At 46.6% G+C, this 17,416-nt stretch overlaps 1 protein-coding gene across 2 annotated transcripts; it reads left to right on the forward strand.

The window, feature by feature from the left end:
- The first annotated feature begins 615 nt into the window (after nt 1-615).
- bub1 (BUB1 mitotic checkpoint serine/threonine kinase) lies at nt 616-16,412 on the forward strand. 2 transcript variants are annotated; one of them, XM_077016660.1, is made up of 25 exons: nt 616-768; nt 1,047-1,106; nt 1,225-1,366; nt 1,757-1,953; nt 2,201-2,244; nt 2,328-2,407; nt 2,515-2,552; nt 2,832-3,001; nt 4,440-4,567; nt 5,506-6,056; nt 6,466-6,506; nt 6,607-6,723; nt 6,963-7,070; nt 8,233-8,308; nt 8,470-8,533; nt 8,666-8,825; nt 9,072-9,147; nt 9,404-10,638; nt 11,051-11,191; nt 11,273-11,373; nt 11,581-11,742; nt 14,002-14,159; nt 14,512-14,689; nt 14,851-14,957; nt 15,162-16,412. In XM_077016660.1, the coding sequence occupies exons 1-25, from the start codon at nt 746-748 to the stop codon at nt 15,355-15,357; spliced, it is 4,353 nt and encodes a 1,450-aa protein (XP_076872775.1). In that variant the 5' UTR covers nt 616-745; the 3' UTR covers nt 15,358-16,412. The 2 variants fall into 2 exon arrangements, with proteins under 2 accessions (XP_076872775.1, XP_076872776.1); XM_077016661.1 differs by lacking the exon at nt 6,607-6,723.
- Nucleotides 16,413-17,416: the final 1,004 nt, after the last annotated feature.

Consider the following 17,416-nt stretch of genomic DNA (forward strand, 5'->3'; position numbering starts at 1 on the left):
TAGCAGGTCCTGGAGGAGGGAGGTGTTCCTGGTGGGAGGTGGTACCTACCCTACGGGAAAAGTCCAGTGGAGACTGTAATGTTCTGTTGACAAAAATGATCTACTGCTAACATCTGGTTGCCACATACCACAGTGCATAAAACCTTGATGGTTCACAGGTGATATGCTTGTACTAGCCTTCATCTCACAGTGAAGGTCCATAGATACAATCTTTAGGTACAAATTCGCCAAGTGCTATGAAGTTATGTAATGCGCGCTACGTCGTGAGGTACTGTAATCATGTATGACAGATAGAACATTGTAACGAGCCTCCTTCACAGCCTTTTTTATCTTATATAGCTCACGTCCGTATTTGTGCTACTGCAGTGCAGGCATGGAGTACTGCGTACACGCAAGATCAGCTATTAATCAGCTTTATCCCAGACTTGCTCATTTAGCTTTATTATTGCGCTTTTCCCGTTAACCGAGCTGCCGTCGCCGTTTTCTCACGCGGTTAAAAGCAAACTCGCGCAAAGAGGAAGCGAAGGAGGTCACGTGACTAAAACGCAGAGGACGTACGTCAGGATTGTGGGTGGGGTCGCGAGTGTTGACGAATGCGATTGCGCGAGCTCCGAACTAGGCGTGACGCCATTGGTCGACGCGCGCGATTCGATTTGAAAACATTGTTTCGTTAGAATGAACGTTGAGTTATTAAACTTTAGCTAGCTGGCTAACACTCGGTTCTAGAAATAGGTAGATACATACCATGGATATTAACTTTTATTTACAGTAAGTATTGTAATGGTAAATTAAATACAGGTATACGAACGGTTGGAAGATGTATTTTTTTATTTTAGCTGTATATGAGGTCGCTAGCTACTATTATGTAGCTAAGCTAACTAGCTAACGTTAGGTTACAGTGGTGACGTAGTGAAATTTTACGTAAGCCAGCTAACTTTATATTCTTTGCTGTCTCTTATACGTGTTGAGCTACTTGGTTAGCTAGCCATGATGAAATCACGAATTTGAGTTGTTTAGTTTATTGCTTTATTATTATAATTTCCTAGAAGCTTCGAGTCGAGTGTGAGGAACTATGCTGGAAACGACCCGCTTGATCCGTGGGATAAGTGAGTAATGAGCGCTTGCTTACTAGCTGCATCGGTAGACGTGCTATTAACGTTCACATGGTATTGTAGCTGAACGCACAGCTTTATCTTTACGTGTGTGGGGATTTTCCTGTGGCAGGTTTGTGGAGTTTTTGGAGCTCAGACTGCCGTCAGAAGAGAAGTGCGGTATTTCTGTTGTATTAGACCGCCTGGTGCAGACATTTCTGCAAGATAAACGTTACCATAATGACACCAGATTCGTCAACCACTGCATTAAATGCGTAAGTAATCACACTTCATAAAACTGATACCATTTTAAAGAACTTTCTCCATCTTAAATGTGATTAATATAATGATGCCTTTTAGATCGCTTTGTCTGCATGGTCCCTTGTCCCTTTATAAGGTCCCTTCCCAAGGTGATACACATCGGATCGTAATAAGATTTTTGTTTTTTTTCTTTTTGCGTAATGCACTTTGAATTTGCAGTGTGTATGAAAGGTGCTGTAAAAAAGAAATTTGCCTCGCCATTTGCGGTTAAAAGTTAAATTAAAATTAGAAAATACACGTTCTTTATTCTGACTTCCATAATAAATTCCCTGCTACAGGAACTCATTAAAACTTACAGTGTCTATGTATGTGTACATGCGCGGTCATTGTAATTGTTATTTCAGGCGAGTTTCCACTCGGAGGCAGGCCAGGTGTTCAGCTCCATGTACAGTGAAGGTGTGGGCACCCACTGCGCCATGTTTTATGTATCCTGGGCTCAGCACTTGGAGCAGAAGGGGCTGCTGGCTCAGGCCCTGCAGGTGTATCAGAGAGCCGTGGAGAACCAGGCTGAACCCCTGGACACTGTACAGCAGTACTGCAGGTCAGATCCAGTTGCCCCATCGCAATGCCACTGGCTCTCTGCAGTTCCTGTCTGGAGGCTTGTTTCTTGATGTGGTTTTCACAGCAGGTTGTAACGTAGTGACTTATTTTTCTTCAGAGACTGCTGGGTATGTTTTAGTGGCATGTAGATTTCTGTAAGTCATGCCCTTTCTGAACTGTGTGAGCATTCTTCCCCTGCTGGTGTGCACTGGGGTCCTGAGCTGCTGTTACTGTGCTTATGGTTGCAGGTTGTTCCAGAGCAAAACGGAAAAAAGTCAGACAGTAGCATCAGGTAGGAAAATGGTGCAGAACACCTTGCTTGAAATAGAACCGTGGCCTTCTAATGCAAAATGTGTTTTTCACTCTGTGAACCAGACGCGAGGAATCCTCTTCAGAATTCTCAGATTGTGAATCAGAACCCCCAGCAGAGGGAGCCGGTCCAGCTGCAGTGTAAGGTACGCCACCCAGCCTTTCAAACACCCGTCAGGTGTGCTTACTTCACCATACCTCCTCCCTCTCCATCATCGCGTTTTGTCTTGACCTTGTTGAAAATGTTTTGCAGGAGCTGGAAAACCTTCCAACTGACAGAACCGTTCGCATGTAAGTAATAAATAAATAAAAAAATCTAAATCTCATAAATCTATTGATGAGTCACTCTGTATGAGAGCTTTTTCCAGATAAAGTTAATGTTGATTTGTGACCCTGGCCACAAAACACGAACTTTATGGAAGTTATTGTAGAATAACACAAACAGGATGGAGTGTGTAATTTTTTCCCTTTGAGCATAGTGTCTCTGGGCTCTGTAAGTGTGCTGGCAGGCTCTGGTTTATCCAGATCTTTGCAGGCTTCAGTTAGCGAGGAGGTGTGTGTCGTCCCCAGAGTCTCTCGCTCCGAGAACAATCCGAAGCCCAGCAGTGGAAGTGTGGAGTATGTGTCCATGTACTGTGTGAAGGAGGTGCAGGGTGACGGCTATGAGCTGTGTTTCGAAGAGCTACGAGCTCGTCGCTACTTCAGCCAACGCAAACACCAGGAGGAGCTGAAGCACCAAGGTGAGGAGACCACATGCAGCCACATATACAAACACCAGTATGAGTGGGGCACAGCCCATCCTCTCATTACACAACATAGTGAGCTACAGAGTCTAGTAATAAACATCCTGTTAGGAGCGTCTGCCAGACCTTCAAAGAAGTCTTCAGTCTCCGTTAGTGTTGCTCGTTCATTTTCTGGAAATTCGATTCCATCCTTCTGTGACTGACGAACATGAGCACTTCAGAAGTGTTTGTTCTGTAGTGCTTTGCTACAATTGCTCTCCTTCCCATGTTGGGATGGAGCATGTGAACAGGCAGGCGGTCATAGCTGCTTCTGAGTGGACACCTGGTTAGAACTCTGCGAAGTCCAGTCAGACCGTCGTCCTCTGAGACTGGCGGCCTGGCCCCTGCCGTATCCCTCCTGGTCCACAACCTAGAGAGCGTGTGGTGTGGTGCTCAGGGTCCGTATCTTGCTCCCCGCCCTGCCAGCTCCTCTATCTGGTCTCTAGGTGTCCTCCAGAACCTCTGTAGGGCCCCTGTAGAGACGTTTAGTGCTGCCCAGTGCTTCGCTCTGAAACATGACGTACTGTCACCGCCATTTGTTCAGTTCAGTGTAGTCCAAGATGGAGAAGAAGCTGACCAGAGGAACGTCACCATGTCCGTTAAAATCGGAGAGGCCAGCATCGCTATAGCTTCTTTTTCAGTGTGAAGGCTGACGGGGTCTACAAACTGCCACGGTTAGTTGCTCACCATATGCCACAAAGCGCCGACTGTTGCATGGCTAGACTGGTAGCTAATTTTATATTGGTTTTGAACGTCTTTTCTATTTTCGGAACATCAGCCTTGTATCCAGGTATTTTCATTTCTGAAACCGTTCAACATTGTCAGGCTGTATTTCACAGCCACTAAGGATGGGGGGAGAGATTCAGGGTGTTTGCCTTTCTAGAGCCTATGTTTATACTCAAAAGGTTGCAGTAAAAGTGAACTGTGACATTGTGCTTGCTGACTGAAGGACCACCGCTCCATCAGGGGCCCCCCGCCCCACCAGAGGCTGAGCGTACAGTTTTCTGTGTGCCGTCCTTGAGAAAATCAATTCCTATAACCTGACGCGGTCCTTAATTAAAATCTCACAGTTTGTCTGAAGCTGTTGGCCATTTACCAGAATAGTTGACGTTTTCGTCATCTTGGAGCATTGACGGGCATCGAGTGCTGACATCGTGACACTGACGTCCCCGCCAGGCGCTCGTTGTATAGAGCGCTGGCACTGGGAGAGTGAGCCTTGTTGTGACGTGATGCTGGATTGGCGTGCAACTGCCACTGTCTCCTGAGAGTGTGTTCACAGCCAGCAGGTTCCTGGGCGTGCCTGCAGCACACCTAACCGCCTGCAGGGGGGGTGGGTGGATGGTTGAGTTGCGATTGCTGAGAGTTCAGGTGTGTTTTGTTTTGTGTGTGTGCTCAGAGGAAGCATTGAAGAAGTATGAAGAGGAGAAAGAGGAGATAAAGAGATTGACGAGGCAGCTAGAGGAGCTTGACAGCAAGCTGAACACTGAATCAGACCAGATCTCACAGCCTACACACCATCCACAGGTACAGCACCACACACAGACCAGATCACATGACATACACACCATCCACAGGTACAGCACCACGCACAGACCAGATCACATGACATACACACCATCCACAGGTACAGCACCACGCATAGACCAGATCACATGACATACACACCATCCACAGGTACAGCACCACGCACAGACCAGATCACATGACATACACACCATCCACAGGTACAGCACCACACACAGACCAGATCACATGACATACACACCATCCACAGGTACAGCACCACACACAGACCACATCACATGACATACACACCATCCACAGGTACTGCACCACGCACAGACCAGATCACATGACATACACACCATCCACAGGTACTGCACCACGCACAGACCAGATCACATGACATACACACCATCCACAGGTACAGCACCACGCACAGACCAGATCACATGACATACACACCATCCACAGGTACAGCACCACACACAGACCAGATCACATGACATACACACCATCCACAGGTACAGCACCACGCATAGACCAGATCACATAACATACACACCATCCACAGGTACAGCACCACGCACAGACCAGATCACATGACATACACACCATCCACAGGTACAGCACCACACACAGACCAGATCACATGACATACACACCATCCACAGGTACAGCACCACGCACAGACCAGATCACATGACATACACACCATCCACAGGTACAGCACCACACACAGACCAGATCACATGACATACACACCATCCACAGGTACTGCACCACGCACAGACCAGATCACATGACATACACACCTTCCACAGACCATCTTGCACAGCCTGCACACCTTTCACAGGTACAGCCACACAGTCAGTCACATGTGTGCTCACATGCAGTTTTTGGTGTGTCCGTGCAAATTTTCTAATAAATTCGGCATTTCTCAATTCTGCATATTTCAACAGGCGTTTCATTCGGTTTCATGCAATGTTCAGAAACCAGTAGAACCCAGCAACACATGGAGTCTGTCAGAACGGCCTGCCCCGTGCTCCGCCCCTGGTCCGTTGTCAGTCTCACTCTCCCAGAGGCCTGCATCTCCAGCTCATGTGGGTGGCTCTGAACAAAACCAGGCCACTGCACCAGAGCGCCCCCTTCTGTCTCTGAGGAAAAGCGAGTCTCATCTGCTGCGGGAGAGGAGTCTGTTTCCTGCTGACAGATGCTCTCTGACTGCGGTGCAGCCCTCTTTTCAGAGACCACCGCACACGGACCCCGACACGCACCCCGCAGACGCCACACAGCCGCCCAGCTGGCGAGCCGAGGGCACGAGTGTCGGCGCAGACGCGTCGCTGTGCATGAGGCCAACGGGTCAGTTTGACCCTCTCCCCGGCACCCGGACCGCACCGCTGCCGCCAGACCGGCTGACCCGAGCAGCGTGGCATCTGGCCGATGTGTGCTCCAGTCGGGCCGAGCGCTCGCTCCTCGACGCCACCGTCCAGCAGGGGGCAGCACTGCCTAGGTGAGTCCTGCTGTTCACTGCTTCAAAGATACAAAATCGGAAACAATGCCGAAGCGAGCACGCTCGGTCCAGAGCCGCTGGAGTTGTGTTTCCATGGTGCCACTCTCCTTCAGAAGTCATGCTGGTTTTCAGGTGGCACATCAATGCCATTATAACTCTGTCAGAGAGAATGACGTCAGATCCCCCCCTCTAGGGATTCTGTTGAAGAGTAGATACCAGGGTTGAGCCAAGCCTGAAAGCACGGAGTTTATCTCAAAGCACTTTTGTCCTGTTTTTCAATTGGTTACCCAGAATCCAGCACAAGACGGAAATGCTGGATCTGCTTTGGTCCAGAATCGTCTGTTCTTGTGTTTGGTGAGGATGGCTCAGTTCCTTGAATTGACGGTCTTACTCTTCTGTTCTGTTGTAGAGACGCGTTCGCAGGAGCAGAGGGAGACGCCACCACAGACAGTAAGAGAAGGACCCTCACACCTCCTCCTCCCTTTTGCTGTGGAAAACCAGGGCCCCATTCATCTCTGTCTGTCTGTCTCTCTCTCTCTTTCTCTATCAGCATCTCACGGAGCTCTTAACCACTCTCACGTCACTCCTAACACGTCTCTGGGTCTGATATCAGCAACACCTTCACGTGTTCTCCCCTCCCCTACCGTCAACACACGTGAGGCTTTGGGTAAGCACACGTCACTTGGGTTGTGCAGTTCACTGGGTGGTTTCTGGTAATATTTGATAATATTGTGGTAGCATTCTTTCAGTGTGTTGCAGTCTAAATTGTGATCATGATTTAAAACTGATCGATTAAGCAACCCTGCTCTGAATTGCTAATATTCGTTTGTGTTTGTATCTCTAATCTGGGCTCAATAGGCCAGCATGTGTGACATGTAACTGGTTTTCCATCCTGCCCTCATCCAGACGTGATCATGGACATGTTCCAAGCCCCTACTCTGCTGCAGGATACGTTCTTCAACATCACAAGTCAGGCGCCTGACGCCAGCTTTGAGAAGAGCTGCTGCAGCACTGGTGAGAGTGCTGCTCCCTACTGGACACTTTCTCCCTCACACATAATGGAAATACAGTAGAACCCTGGAACTAATTCGTTCTGGATGCAGTGTCGAGAAGCTATGCGGTTGAGTTCCGAATCCATTTTCCCCATAAGAAATAACTGAAAACGGATTAATCCATTCCCAGCCATCAAGTTGAATTCCAATGCTACGTCCGTCACACGAATGCCTTTTTCATACTTCTCTATGACCGCCTTTTTCAACTCTATCGGTGTTCTTACCGTTTTCCTATTCTGCTTTTCTGCTATGCCTTTCTTGGGACCCACGTTTTTTGTCTAAAACGGTACAAAAAAACAAAAATACAGCAAAAACTTGGAGCACTGCCTCAGAATGGTTTAAAACCCATTGAACAATGGCGTGTGACCGAAGCACAAACTATTTTGTTTAGAAAAGTCCCGTGAGTTGGGTTGGGTTCCGAAGTTTTGTTCGGGCTCCGAGACAAAATTATCTCGAAATTTTGCGCAGAACTCCAAATATGTCGAGTACTGAGGCGGTCGAGTTCCGGGGTTCTGTTGTATAAGACTGTAGATTATAAATATTGTGATTAAATGATTAAAAATGATATCATGAAACATTCCATCTTACGGGACCATCACCCTCTAGGACAGGGGTACTCAAATAGATGACGGGCCACATTATATTTTTTCAATCACTGAGGGGGCCGGTTACGGGGGGTGTAGCGAACGTAAACTGTCGGGGGGGGGGGCGTGGCCAACGCATTTAGGCGTCTGCTATGTGTTTGATGGCAATCCCCGGCATCGTCTTGAGATCGCGGTGCGCGATTTCAAAATAAGAGCGGATAGTGCGATTGGAATAAAAAGATTCCTAAAAAAAAAAACACTTTTCAAAACAGCTCGCGGGCCAGAAATAGATAGCCCGCAAGCCGATATTTGAGTATGGGGGCTCTTGGGAGTCTCACTTGTAATACTGGTCTGCAGTAATACTAGTCTGCAGTAATACTGGTCTTTCATTCTGGTTTGCAGTTATATTGGTCTGCATTATTGCTTTAATTCCATTTGTTCAGCTCACCACAGAACGGTTGCATTCTAAAGCTATGGATTTTAATTAATGCATACTCATTCTCTTTGTGTGTGTGTGTGTGTGTGTGTGTACGCTCAAAGGTTCGGCGCCGTCTGTGAAGCCTCCTTCCTTGGCTCCGTTCAGGATCTATCAGGATGAGAGCGATGGGGACAGAGGGTAGAGAGCCTTCCTTACAGTAGCTCCACACTCAAACCACCATCACTCAGAGAGGAGGCGCAGGTGTCTTCCAGGGAGGAGACGCTGTTATGCTGGACTCCTGCTCTTGACTCCTGTTGTCTGTCCTGCAGGACTCATGCGCTCTGTTCTCTGTCCCGCAGGGTAGATGTGGTGAAGGCCAAGCCGATGGCACCACGCCCCTTGATGGAGATTCCTGTGTCTAAGGTAAACAAAGGAGGAACACACTCGCTGCTGATTGCAAATGCGCAATGATTTGGCATGACCTTAATTGCCTTTGGGTGGGGCCTTTGGGTTGGACCTGCGTTGGTTCTTGCTTATCTGGACTCTGTGCTCCAGGGCCTGAGCGTTGGTGTGGAGTCCCTGAGTGACGACAGCGCCATCTGGGGGCCGCGTTACAGTTCCGTGGCCACCTGCCCCAGCATCACCCGTGACTTCACTCTGGACACACATTTGGTGTCCACCCCTCTCCACCCCACTGCCCCATACACCAGCCTGGGTACACACACACACACACACACACACACACTCGCACGCACAGAGCATTGCATGCAAAGATGCACATATTCACACTGGATTATTCCAGCACACATTCTACAAAAAAAAACAGAAATTGTCACTACAAGGGAAACCTTCAAGGGGAGGGTGGTGGATTTTTGTTGAAACCCCACTGTAATTTCTTTATGATGCTCCCGTACTTCACCTTTAATGTTAAAGTTTGTGTGTGTATGTGTTTGTTTGGTAGATTTGCTTGAAAATGTCCCCAGAGATTTCAGTGGAGCAGAGGAAAACCCCTTCCTGCGTCAGCCCACCAAACTCAGGTACAGTCGCCCCAGCACAGCTTTTGGTAACAAGATCTTATTCATGGACAAGTTACCAAAATAAATCGGTAAATATACAAAGAATTAGTCCTGTATTGTGATTACCTGGTGGCATGTCCAAGTCAAACGCATGTTTAATGCACGTATCGGAGTCTGTGTGTAATTTGCAGTTTCACACTCCAGGAACACTGGACCTCTCGTCACCTCGTATTCTCCCCTCCTCTGACTGGTCTGTTGTTTCCCTGTGCTCTTACAGCCCTATCCTGGAGCAGAGTCCGTCTGAGGAGAAGCCGTCCGAAGGCGCCGAGTGCACCATGAGGGGGCAGGGCACTATTGTAGGGGAGGGGGTGTGTCTACCTCAGCAGAGCCACACCTTCTCCCTGAGCCAACACAACCAGACCAGCTGCAGTATCAGCAGAAATCCACTGGCTCCACTAGCCTTCCCAGACCCCATGGTTGCGCCTGCCCCCACGGCTGTGTTTACCCCCACTGTGGCTGTCACAGGCACCAATGCCAAAGCCAGCTGGGCTGTCTATCAGAGCCCAGAGAAAGCCAGCCACATGGATGGTGACGGGCAGATCAGTGCACGCGGTCTGCGGCTGTCTGTCAGAGAGCTCCAGCCTGACCAGGTCGGCTCAAACCAGCTGCAATTGGTGAGACAGCTGAAACCAGACCAACTCGACTCAAACCCGCTGCAGTCACTGCAACAGGGACTGTGCTCAAGCCAAGAAGACGCTGATGTCCTTCTTCCCAAAACATCGTTTCACTCGCGCAAATCACAGATACAGCGGTCAGAGAATCGGGATTTCTCCCAGGACTCCTGCATGGTTCTGGCCAGCCCAAAATGGGAACTGCGAAAAACCCAGGATGTCCCCATGAGCCCAGACCCAGCACCACGGTTTGAATGGCTTCTGGAGCAGGGTCCAGCTAATATTACAGAACCCGGCCTGGATGTCACGGACAGGTCTTCTCAGATATCCAGAACAGTTCCTGGATCACTGCTCATGGGCTCTAAACCCAGCTGGTCCATCTACCAGAGCCCAGGGTACCTTCCTGACCACCACCACCACCTCCCATTCCCCACCCATGAGCCAATGGAGGAATCAGATCACCACACGCTCCCAGATCTGCAGCAGTCTGGAATTCTCCTCTCCAAGAGATCATTTAACAGGCGGAAGTCAGATAAACGAGTCTGGGAACTTGGAAGCACTACTCGGACGTCTCTTTTAACAAGTCCAAAGCCAGCATCGACCCTGGACCAAGATAGCCCCATGAGTCCAGAACCAGCCCCGGGACTGAGCTGGTTCTGTACAGACAGCCCACCCCGCGTGTCCGAACCAGACCTGGATGTGCTAATGACGCCACAGCACTCGCCACAGCACTCGCCAGCAGCGATGAACGTTCCTGGACCTTCTGCTGCACAGCTTCATTGTGCCACTGACGTTCCCCTGAGTCCCACACAGCCTTCTACACCTGCAGCTGCTCCCTCACGTATGACAATTCACAACGACGCAGTTAATTAGCCTTGACATCATGACGTCATTCAGTCCTTTTGATGGATGAGGCTCTGGTGAGGCTGTGACCATGGTCATGGCCAGTTACATAAATTATAAAGTATAGAAATGGGTTGTAAGACGTATAACATCTCCTGACCTTTTAGACTAGACAAGCTTTTTCATATACAAAGCAATTCCAAATGCTTTGTAGATAAAATGGAGAGTATAAAAAGTAATTGAGGGGAATAAAAATGGAGAAAAATTAAAAAACATGACACAAAGTAAATAAAAAAAAACAGGAGGTGTTTCTTTACTTTCTTTATTTCAGCTCCAAATATACTGGCACACTATTGTTTTATAATTGGAACCTTGTAGATTTCATGTTCAAATGTTCTTGTCTTCCACAGGACTAGTGCCTGACCCTTGGGATGAGGACCTGATTGCTTCTCTGCTGTCCGGCCTCCCGACTCCTCTGTCATCGTATCCTGGCCTCAGCACCTGGTCTCGCAGTCTACCCACCATCACACCCAAGATGACCATGCAGCTGGGTATTAACATCACAACCTTGGAGGTGTGGCGGAGGTGTATGCGTAGTGTTGGAGGTATTTGAAGTCTTTTTTCTCTCTTAGCTGGAGAGAATCTGCAGGTGGACTTTGTGCTGGGACGGGGAGCCTTTGCTACGGTGTACCAGGCCACAAACCTTTCGACCTCGCAGAAGCTCATCTTGAAGGTAAAAGCTTTCAAACAAACTAAAGCTCCTGAAGTGCTCGGATCCAGTATGTGGGTCTGCAGTTAGCTGGATCAAAAGCGTAGGATCTGAGCACTGCAGGAAGCTGATGGCAGATCAGATAGTGAACTGAAGACCAATAGTGCTGCCTCGTGACTAGTTACGAGCTTAAACATGAGGTCATCTCTTGTGGTGGTGGTATCTGCCCAGGTGCAGAAGCCGGCAAACCCTTGGGAGTTCTACATCAACGGGGAGCTGAACACACGGGTGCAGCCGAGAGCACGTCACCTGTTCAACAAGATCCACTGCGCACACCTGTTCACCAACGGCAGTGTGCTCATCGGAGAGTTGCACAACTGCGGGACACTGCTGGTGAGGGGCTGCACATTCTATTGTCATTAACAGCACACACTCTAAAGCTAACTTTGCTAACAGCATGCATTAACGCTAATGTCCTTAACGGCTCACGCTCCAACACTAATGTCGCTAACAGCAGGGTAGCTAATGCTAACAGGTTGGACTGAAATGCTAATGTAGTTGAAAGCTTGCACTGTAACATGAATGTTGCTAGCAGCTCGCTCTGAAGTACTAATAGAGATGAGGGGGAACCTGAAACCTCCCCTTCATAACACTTGGCACAGTGGCCCACGGGCCAAACTACGGCCCACGGGCCAACCGCGGCCCAAGCCCAGTTTTCATTGGCCTGCAGCAAATTCTGAAAATACAATTGAATACAAGAATGTAGAGCAGAACCAGTTATGGAAACGGTGCTTCTACACTAAACAAAATAAAGAAAATTCTAAAAGGTAGATATTGTTAAGAAAGGTCGAGCAACTCTGAAGCTAGTTAGCCTGTCACAACCAGGAAAAGGATTTGTCCGTCACTTTCAGGTTACCAAATTTCTCGAAGACATGCCGTCTGTCATTATTCCACAAATCTGTGGCTCTGACATATGTTGGTATTTAAATTGGCTCAATTTCAGATCTTCAGACACTAGCGCATTTATATGCTCAAAAAAGTTTAACGCCAGATGTTTGGGGTGTAATGGACTCAAGTGCAAAGAGGCAAGGTTGATTATAGGCATTAACAGATATGCATTTGGCAGACCAGGCTGGGGTCAAATTTCGAACATAGAGACAAGGTCTGGATTTACGGGAGTGGCGTGGCAAAATGAAAAGTAACACAGACAAGCCAAAAAAAAAAACAAACAAATAAGAAAACAAAGTACAACATCAAACATTAAGAAGTAGAATGATTGAAGATACTCCACTGCAATAAATAAACAAAACCGAAGAGCACGGCAGTGGAAGAAGGAGAAGAAAGGGAATTAACAGGACACGGAATAAAACGTTCAACAACGCCTAGAGCTGGGCGATTAATCGATATTATCTATTAATTCGAATTTACAGTTAAGGACGATGTGTTTTTAAGAAAATCGATTTTCTGAGATTTAATTTTCACCACCGACGCTGCACTGTGGGCTCCCGTAGTTCAGTGAGTTTAGCACCTCCCACCCATCCACCCTCAAAACACACACACACAAACATGACGGCGGAACTTGTGTCCAAGAAAAGAGCAACTAGCTCCGTGATCTGGAGTTGGTTCGGTTTTGCGGCGTCAGATGTAGACCAAACAAGTCCTCGCTGTAAGGTGTTTGAAACCGATAGAGGGAGAGAGCGAAGAGTGCTATTCAGTTGCGCTGTCAATAAAGTTTCCCTCCGCGGGATATTTTGGATTAAGCAGTTTCTGCCTCGGTCACCGAACCCGCTTCAATGGATTATACTTTCGCGAGTGACCGTAGCGCGCGGCTCCGGGCACCTCGCGAGTGTGTAAAATGGAGACAAATTAAGTATTATATCGCGATCCATTATTAGTGTTGACTTGTAACTCCTGCGGTAGCCCAACTCAAAAGTAGACCAAAAAACCGCACCCCGCGACCCCATAATTTTTACCCGCGGCTGGATTTTCCAAACAAGCCCAATTTGGCGTGAAAACGCGAACCTGGCAACTATTGTAGTATAAAGTATAAACTGTGGTAGTATAAAGAAACAGTGGAAGGAACATTTACCTGACGAATTTTAATGTTACATTGTGTTTCAGGTTTGAAAAGTGCTGGAATTTAGGCTAAAGTGAGGGGAGCCCTGTTCTTAATCAGAATGTAGACAGCGTGACTGTCAGTACAACATGCAAGAATTGTTCAATTGTATTTGTTTTCCATTTTATTAAAGGGCACCAAATTATTTATATCTATTTATTTTTTGAGGGTGTGTTTTATTTATTTATTTTAAGTTTGAGGTTGCATTGTGTCAATGCTTAAAGTATGTTGGAGAAAACCTTCTAAAAGTTACTGAATGTTCTCACTTGTTTACAATTTGTTTCTGCTTGCACTTTAACCCCAAAGGGGAAATTTAAGTGAAAAATAAATTAAAACTTTTTTTTACCATTCCTTTATCATCTGTAGTTTTTTAGTAGAGGAAAATAAATCTATTAAAATCGAAAATCGGATTTAAAAAAAATTAATCGAAGATTTTTTTGGAGGGCCATATCGCCCAGCTCTAATAATGCCCAACCCTAGTTTCAAACTCTGTGCTGTTAACTTTGCTAACTGGTGTCTGTCCCTGCCCTCTGCAGAATGTGGTGAACCTGTATAAGTGTCGTAGTGAGAAGGTGATGCCCCAGCCTCTGGTGCTGTACTTTACTGTGTGTATCTTGCGCATGATGGAGGAGCTGCACCAGACACGCATCATCCACGCCGACATCAAACCTGACAACTTCATGCTCGGAGAGAGGTGAGCTCTGCTGCACTGCACTACAGTGTTTGTATGGTGCTCCTGGCCAGAGGCGCGGAAGTTGTTTGTTGGCTCTACTGGGCTTTTCATTGGCTGAGATCAGAGACTGCTGATACTTTGACACCACTGGTTGTTTTACGTCCTGTATAATTGAGATGCAAGTTTTATTGAGTTCACATACCAGCATGTAGCCTGCTGCAGTGATTGGCTTGTGATTTGGAGCTCTTAAGTGTAGGTACCCACTGGAACCTCTTGCGGGTCAGAGTGAGCTAATGTCACACCTATCTGTTAAAACTGACCTCACGTGCTCTCCCTCTCTCTCGGTCATCACAACTCTTTTTGTATCTTGTAGATTTCTGGAGAACGAGAGCTTTGATGTGGAGAACTTGGACCATGGTCTGGTTCTGATCGATTTTGGTCAGAGCATTGACATGAGCCTTTTCCCCAAGGGCACAGCCTTCACCGCCCGATGCATGACCTCCGGCTTCCAGTGCACAGAGATGCTGAGTGCACGACCCTGGAACTACCAGGTAACCCAGCTCAGCTGGCCAGGTCCAGACCAGGATTTACGTTGGGCTTGGGTTGGGCTAACCCTAACCCTAGGTTTGATTAAGTTTAGAGTTTGGTCTTACAATGGTTTGTGCTGAGTTGTGGCACAGTTTGAGATGTTTGATTTATTTGGTCCCTACAGACCGACTACTTTGGCATTGCCGGCACTGTACACTGCATGATATTTGGGTCATACATGCAGGTGAGAAATGAAAATGGAGTTTGGAGATCTAATGGAATATTCAAAAGGTTTGTTTTCCTGTTAAATATTTTTCCTTTTCAATCCTGAACAATGTGCACAGACACACTCACACAGTTTGCAACTTTAATAGAACAACTCTGGCAGTTCATATTTATCCAGTGTTGAACCGATTCATGTAACATGCAAATCTTGCTTGTTTTATTTCTGTCTGGCACACTGTCCCCCTCTCTCTCTCTCACTTCACCTCCTAGGAATCCGCACAGTGAGTTGTGGCAGGAGTTTTTCCATACACTGCTGAATATTCCAGGCTGTGAAACTTTGCCATGTCTGCGAAGCCTACGTGTGCGATTGAGCGCCGCCCTGCAGGAGAACTACAGCACGAAGCTGTGCAGTCTCAAAAAACGCTTGGTGGTGCAGATCCTCGAAGCTCGCAGTTCACGCAGATAGAACTACTAACCCCAAATCCCCCCATATTCTGGAAGCCATTGGGCTGCTCTGGGTGGTTTCTAATTTAAAATATGTCTGTATGCTAGCGATGACATGATAGCAGTTATGTTTTACTGACAGTTTCTATCAAGGTCAAATAAAAAAAAAAATCTTTAGTCTTCAAAAGTGCATGTGCTGTTAATGCTCAAAAGAGTTTCAAACTGTTTTCTGCTCTATAATGGATTTTCACTCTCATAGTAAGATATTGACATATGATGAATCCTACTCCAGGTCTGTACTTCCAAACCCATTTTGATATTTCCTCTACACAAAAATTTGAGCATATTACACTGAGGTCAAAAGCAACACTTCATTCTGTATCGCTTCATCTTAAACGCTGATCAGCATCACAATATGTCTCTCCCATCTAAAACCTGTTAAACCTGCAAACTTGCAACATAGCCCCTGGAAATTAATGCATTTATATTTGTGTACTCCTAACTACCCATCAGAACCCCTAAATGACTTGCATTGAGATGTTCTCAAATACTGTATCAACTGTTAGCATCATGCAAGCTCCAACTTGGAGCAGCCAATAACCCTGAAGATCAGTGCCAATGCACTAGGACCAGACAAAATCCTCCAGAGCAATGCTGCCAAAAACTAATCAAAGCATCAGTGTGTGTCATCCTTAAAATGGATAAGAAGCCTGTAGCTCATATACACTTACCTCTTAAATGCAGATGTTAAAATACTAGAGAAAATCTTTTGTCAAAACAATTAGAAATGTCTTCCTGCAATTTCTGAAGAGCACAAAGGACTCTGATGTAGGGTTTTTCCCCAGACATCATCCACTAAATATATTTCTGCCCCATCTAAAACCATGAATACACAGACTCGCGGTGCATGGAAAGACTGACAGGGCTGAAGCCTCATCCTGGTTCTGTCTTGTGTGATATGTTTTTTCTTGTCCAAGGCTTTATATTATACTAGCCACAATGCTAGATATAATAATTTTATGTTAAAGCAGATCCTTAAAACCTATTAGCTGGTAGTGAAAAGTAACAAATGGGAAACTGCCTTCATAAATTTGTTTTACTACTGGGCAAACAAAAAAAAATCTACAAGTTGACTTTATGAGATTGAGTTGGGCTGGTGTAAAATGCAAGCCCTCTCCTGTCATTTAACCTCATTTGCTATGCCAAGTTCCTCTTCACCTATCCCTGTAGAAAACTATCCAAAAGTGAAAATATAGTCACACTTCTGTAAATGCTTCAAATGATCAATGATATCAGTTTTTTTAAGCTCATTATGCTATTGCCATCTAATAAACGTAATTCTGTTCATGTGCTCTGGAATAGTATCATGTCCTACAGATGTTTGCATTTGGGCGGTAGCTTTGCTGATTTTTAAAGTCTGGCCAATAAAAGTGATCTTCCTCAAAGTCAATCAAAGTAACACCAGTGGGAAACTGTTCTGGGTACCCAGTTTCAAGACCCGTGGGACAGAAGCCAAATTACAGGTGTCTAGCCCTGCCCCACCTGTTAGTCATGTCTATGCTTGTTACCCCATGTGCCAGTGTTTTTATGTGCCTGTTTGTCCCCTCCTAGTAAACTGTAGCCCCGCCCCATTGTTGGCAGTCTCATGTGTGTTTTGTTAGTTTCCCTGTTTAGTTGTATATTTTAGGCCTTTGTGTAGACCTGGTGGATCTTTCTTTGTGCTACATTCCTGTAGCACGTGCGAGTTCAGTTTGTCTTGTCTTGTTATTATGTCGGAGCAATCGCTACGTGTTGGGTACATGTCTGTGTAACTCCTTGTCTGATTGGACACTAGCCTTCCTATATGACCCTGATTATGGATTGCACTTTAATAAATCTAGCTCTTCTCAGCATGTGTGTCCGCCTCCCATTTGGTCCATGACGCCCCAGGCGTCACAACAGGTTAATTATTCCTGCTCTAAATCTTACACAATCTAAAGTGTTCCTTAGAATGGATTTAAACAAAGCTAATCTATGGTTAGTGTTAACCCTAAACTTGCACTATGAAGACCTGTAACACATGAGATTGCCCTCTCACCAAG

The sequence above is a fragment of the Brachyhypopomus gauderio genome, chromosome 9 (genome assembly GCF_052324685.1).
Source record: "Brachyhypopomus gauderio isolate BG-103 chromosome 9, BGAUD_0.2, whole genome shotgun sequence".
Taxonomy (NCBI): domain Eukaryota; kingdom Metazoa; phylum Chordata; class Actinopteri; order Gymnotiformes; family Hypopomidae; genus Brachyhypopomus; species Brachyhypopomus gauderio.